This window comes from Momordica charantia (genome assembly GCF_013281855.1).
Source record: "Momordica charantia cultivar OHB3-1 chromosome 4 unlocalized genomic scaffold, Mcharantia_2.0 BLBB01000004.1, whole genome shotgun sequence".
NCBI lineage: Eukaryota > Viridiplantae > Streptophyta > Magnoliopsida > Cucurbitales > Cucurbitaceae > Momordica > Momordica charantia.
In genome coordinates, this window is record NW_028275162.1 from 4,445,559 (window position 1) to 4,451,678 (window position 6,120).

Genomic DNA, 6,120 nt, shown 5'->3' on the forward strand with positions numbered 1-6,120 from the left:
GATCCCAACCGAGGTCAATAATATTGTAGCCAGAAATATCTCCAAAAAAAAAAAAAAAAATTTGTAACCTGAGAAAAAAAAAACCCTTATTATTATTGATGTTATTATTTTAGTACAACAACATCGATCTAAAGTGAAAGAGTTGCATGTCTTTAGCTATGTTTATATTGACTCTTAAACTTAAAAGGTTAATTTTTCTCACGAAGACGAACCATGTAAGACCTCTCCCTTAAATGGGGATTGGAAAGCCCAGCTTAGGGTCTCTGTCTCTACGAAGACCCGCCCTAAACAAGGTGGAGAATTCAACTTAGGCTCTATCCGAAGTGAAGACGGAGAACGTTTTGTCCCCGTTACTTCAACAGTGATGATGACGGGTAATACGTTCTTCGTCCCATCCTCATCTCATTCCTTGTTCCATTGTTTTAATAAAAACTATAAATATTTAATTTATTTACGTTAAATGAGGTGGATTCAACTATATACGTTGAGATTCATATCATTTAAAATAATTAAGCATTTAACTATAAATTTATTTTTCAAAATTCTTTTTAAATAAGTCAATAATAAACGAGAAATTATTTTTTAGGGAACTCAATGTAAGCTAATTCTCTACAGAAAAATTCTCACTCCATTTCTCTAAAATTTGGTAGAGAATTTTACCGGAATAAAATATTAAATGAGACAGAGACGAGTATATGAAAAATAACTGCTAAACATCACTCTATCGACTTCATTTCATCTTTCATCGGTGTCGATTTTCAAATCAACTAAAAAGTGAGAGTACGAAATGAATGTTTATCCATAATTTAAATGAGATGGAAATTATAAGGAATGAACACAATTAATCAAAAGAAACAACGACGAAACAAAAACATAAAAGGCAGTGAACTTGGGAACTTGCTCTTGCTTGTACTTAGAACGACACATCGATATGTCAAAAAAACAAAAAACAGAAGAAAGAACGACACGTCGACATCTGCATACCTTTCTACTTTAGTTTAGAGATAAGCATTAAATACATATTAAATTAATTTAAGATCCTTTTTTTAATAAATTATTTAGCAATTACTTTTAGAATAGGAAAGACCACTCGATAATTTTCAACAATTATTAAAATATATTTAAAAAGTTTGACGTGTCAAATAGTTATTAGATTTGTGTCTAAAATAGTATTTAGATTTATTTACTTTCTTAAGGATATAAAATGTTCAATTTTTATATTTTGTTGTTTATTACCGTGGTCCCATATAATTATTGAAACATTAACAAATAATTTCATCGTTGGAAGTTAAAATATAACAAGCCACGCGAACTAAAGATATGAATCCATAATCGATCTAGCAACACCGATTTACGAAGTTCAGTGGACGACACTTAAAGTCTCCTAGTCTAGATTGCCTTAGCTCGTCATCATTTGATCTAAGAATTCGACAATATAATATAGAAAAATCATCCGAAACTACTTAACAACCTTACTAATTAATTAATGATTGTTGTAATCCCTCCATACTTGAGTATTGCAGTGTTTTTTAATTTCTCGTTCAATAAAGCTTAATTGATTAGCTCGCCACGAATTTTGAATTGTTCGGAAATCTGTGTCAACATTATTGGATAAATTCCCGCAACTATCTGACATTTATATTTGAAAAAAAAAATTATAATAATAAAATGGTGACTATTTTTACGTAATTATAACATAAGATATAATGGTTGTTCCCTTTAAATTTGTTAAATTAATTTTTATTTTTTTGGTTACCCCATCCTCATACGGCCTATACAACTCAAAATTTAAAAAATTTTACAGATCAATATAACCGATTTGATCAGTTTAAACAAGATATAGATCTATTCAATTTCACAATTTTTTGAGTTAAAATACTATTTTGTTCTCCGTGCTTTCCGATTTAGTTTATTTTTGTCTTTCTACTTTAAAAACATCTATATTTTGACGTACGTACTTTTAATATTAGTTCATGTTAGTTGTTGTACTTTCAAAACGTTCGTTTTTGTTTCTATACTTTTGAAAAGTAACTATTTTGATCATCTTTAAAAAATTTTGACAGAGATTTTATACCCAATAAAATACTTCAAAAAGAATCGAAGAGATCATAATAATCACTTTTTAGAAATATATTTTTTCAGTTTTGATCTCAATTTTCAAATATAAGATCATATGCATCCTAAAGTATAAACTATTTATATAATTAAAATTTAAAATATTGTAAAGAGACGTGTGGAATTGGAGTGCAGCAAAATATTTCTGACTTTTTTGGCCCACCAATTTTCAAAATAATGGTTTAGCTTTTTGACCTTTTTCCAAAAAGCAAACTTATCCCATTCCCTACCCTAACAAGCTACTAGTTTTTTCTTTTTCATTTTTATTTATAGGAAATATTATATTCTTTTTTGATATGTAATTTGGAAAAAAATGGGATAAAGGGAAACTTTTAGAACTCGGAAAAAGAAAAAAAAAAGGTTGAGAGAGAAAAGTTTATCAACCATAGATCACCTGTTAAATTAAATTTGATTTCAAATATTTATTTTAGGTTAAAGTCTCTTTAAGATTTGTTCAAAAAAAAAAGGACAAATAATTCTGCTTAAATTGTAAATTTAGTTTCTACAGTTTTGGTGAAGGTTCAATTTCGGTCCCTATGACTTTAAAAGTTTTCATCCAATCATTTGATTTGTATTTTAGTTTCAACTGTTTTTATTTTGTTCCAATGGTTTATTCAAACTTGATAAATAGTCTCATCGTATTTGGTTTCAACTATTTTTATTTTGTTCCAATGGTTTATTCGAACTTGATAAATAGTCTCTGATGTTATCATATTGACTTATTATTATTATTATTTTTCCATGCAGCAGTCTTTGTATTTGAGTAACTATGTTAGTTTCGTGTATTAGGGTTTAGAGTCGACTAAAAATGATGAAATAAAATATGTGAATTTTTCAAGTGGGTAAAATACAATTTAGAGACGACTTGTGTGATTTAATCAAATCATAGGAACCAAATTCAAACTTTTAAAATGATAGAGACTAACTTGAAGCTAAGCCCAACCCACGAGAACAAAATTGAAATTTTTAAAATGGTAGGAACCAAATTCAAACTTTTCCCGAATCATAGGGACCAATTTGAAATTTAACATTTTGTTGTAGTCTAAAAAAGCATACTTATTTTACATTTTATCTTTATCCTTTCAAATGTTTCGTTTATCTTGATTTCTACCGTGTGGTTTAGAATACACTTCATAAAATTTGTGAAATGTGATCAGAGAGGAAAAAAAAAAGATATTTTTATGTAAATTTAAAAACTAAAATATAACATTTTTTTCGTACAACATATAGGGTGAGAATTCGAACTCACGACTTTTTGATCTAAAATAGATGTTTTGAACAGTTGAACTATGTTCAGGTCGACAACTAAAATATAACACTCAAAAGCTACAAGGACAAAAATGAAACAAATAGGATAGAACTAGAATCTTCTGATTTCCATTTACTTAAAAATTATTTTTTCCCAAATTTTTAATGTAATGTACATTCTATTTAATATGATATTTCATATGGTATAGAGCTAGTTATGAGATGAAATTTCTCTTCATTCTCATATGTTTAATAAATTCCTATGCTCTTCTATAAATCTCAGATGTCTTTTTAAAATGGTATAAAGTCCCTAAAAAACTCTAGAAAAAGACTTCCACGGCATTTTTAGAAGAATAAAAAGTTTCATTGTGTGCTTTTTGAAAGTGTAAAAAAAAAAAAATATATAATGTTATTCATTTTAGTACAATACTCTTAATCTCATTCAAATATATGTGCCTTATGTTACTGAATTATGTTCTAATTGGCAGCATTGACTTAAGTTAAATTGATTTAGACACTCCTAGAGATAAAAATAAATATTTAAATCTTGTCCTTAAATTTAAAAAATATCAATTTTAGTAACCTTTAAAAATTTAATCTTTATTTTTGTTTGACATGTACACATTCCTTTCGAGACTTTATTGTGAAAGTTCTTTATTTATTTTTGACAAATTAATAATTGAACTAGCTATAAATATGAAAATATGTACTAACATATTAAGATAGACTTAATGTGAAAGTTCAGAAACTGTTACGAGGACGAAATTCAATGATTTAAATTGCAAAGGGAAAATTTTCAAAGATTCATATTCATCCACTAGATTTGTAAAAGAATCAAAATTGAACCCCAAAAAAATAAAGAAAGGAAAAAAAGAAGAAAAACTTTACTCTTTTAATCTCACGACTCTCCGCCGCTTCCCGGAGGCGTCGGCTGCAAATTCTCCCGCTGAGGCTGCCCTTCCTTCATCTCCGGCGGTCCGCCCACCGGCTCCGCGACCGGAATAGACTCCACCGCCGGCGGCGGCGGTCTACGCGGCGGCGGAGGGTCGAGCGAGCCATCGATACACGAAGCACATTTGGTCTCGACCCAGGACTCGAGGTCGTAGTGGCCGCCGTAGCCGAGGACAGGGCGGCCGGCGCAGAGGCGGCCGATCATGCCGGCAATGACGCCGAGGATGGAAATGACGGCGAGGACGGCGATGACGGGGCCAACGGAGCCGTGGCCGGAACTGGGAGGGGCGGCGGAGGTGGGCGGCGGCTGGAGCTGGTCGATCGGAGAGGACATGGGAGAGGATTTGGTTTCTCTGCACCGAAATTTAAGCGGCGGATGGAGGAGGAGTAAGGGTTTTGGGAATTTTGAGGTTTTTAAAAATTTTAAAAATAAAAATAAAAAAAGAAACAGAGAGATTGTTCAGAACTTGTCGGAAGTGGAAGTGGACGACAAGCGGAAAAACTAGACGTGGCTTTAAGGCGAGTGAGTGGATAAAAATTTAAAAGATAGAAAAATATTTATTATTTATTTATTTATCTCTTTAATATCATCAATAGATTATAGGTTCTAATTCATAAGCATCTAGTATTTTACATACTAAATGTTCAAATAAGATGAAATTGTACCAATAAGGGGATTATAACTCATAATCTTTCAATCAGATATGATATTTTAATTGGTTGAAAAATGATGATATTTTAATTGGTTGAAAGATGTTCTAGTGGTTAGGTCAATTTTTGGATTGGTTCATTCTCCTCCTTTCACCTCAATTTTTGTTATTAACATGATAACGTCTTATTTTTAAAAAAATTGTATTTATTTTTTAAAGTTAATTTAAGAAAAATGGTACTTTCTTAATAGTTTTTTTTATGAGGTGACATTTTTCAATTATAGATCCAATCATGATTGATACTAAAATGAATCATGTCTTCAAGGCAGGATTTCATTATCAAAATAGATATGGTTCATAAAATGAAATTTACTACTTCTTTAAAGTTGGAGGTTCAAATTTTTATATTTAACGTTAATTGTACTAAATAAAACATGATGTCACATCATTTAACATAAGAATTACATAAACTATAACTTAAATTTCAAGATACAATTGCAACTTTTTAAAAGTTTGTGAAAATAAATTTGTATTTTAATCTATTTTTCAATTTATTAGATATTGAAAGTCTAAATTCATTCAAAATCTGTAAATATTTGTTCATCATGTAAATTAAAAAGGAAAATGTCATGTATTCATTTAAACTATTTATATATTAAAAAAAATGGTACTAAAAAACTTTTTATGCAAAATTAGGGAAAATATATTTAAAAACAAGATACTAAAAATAATGATATGTGAAAATTCATTAAAAACAAAATTTGAAAAAAGAGAAACTAGTAGCCGTTGAAGTTGGTCCCATCCCATGCTAAGTTGCTACAACAGCGAATCTTGCTCGTGAAGAAACAGACCAATTTTATTTTTCTTAATTGTTGATACTAAATCCTAAATCGTGTCCTTTCCAAAAAGTTTGCCTTTTCTTTTTTACATTCTTCTTTATTCTTACTATTATTATTATTTTTTATTTAAATATTATTTTAGTTCATACTATTTTCTTTTTTTTTTTTTTTCATTTTGATCTCTCTACTTTTAAAATGTCTATATTAGTTCATATACTTTTGTTGGAGACAATACAATAACCGACCTTCTACGTGTCAACACATTATAAGTTGAGAAATGTTACATAATAGTTTGAGGTATTAACCTAAGTACCATA

At 29.4% G+C, this 6,120-nt stretch overlaps 1 protein-coding gene across 1 annotated transcript; it reads right to left on the reverse strand.

Annotated features, from left to right (window-relative positions):
* Positions 1-4,114: 4,114 nt before the first annotated feature.
* Positions 4,115-4,823, reverse strand: LOC148211671 (uncharacterized). Its single transcript, XM_088123266.1, has one exon. The coding sequence runs from the start codon at positions 4,646-4,648 to the stop codon at positions 4,262-4,264; it is 387 nt and encodes a 128-aa protein (XP_087979392.1). The 5' UTR covers positions 4,649-4,823; the 3' UTR covers positions 4,115-4,261.
* Between the last annotated feature and the right edge of the window lie 1,297 nt (positions 4,824-6,120).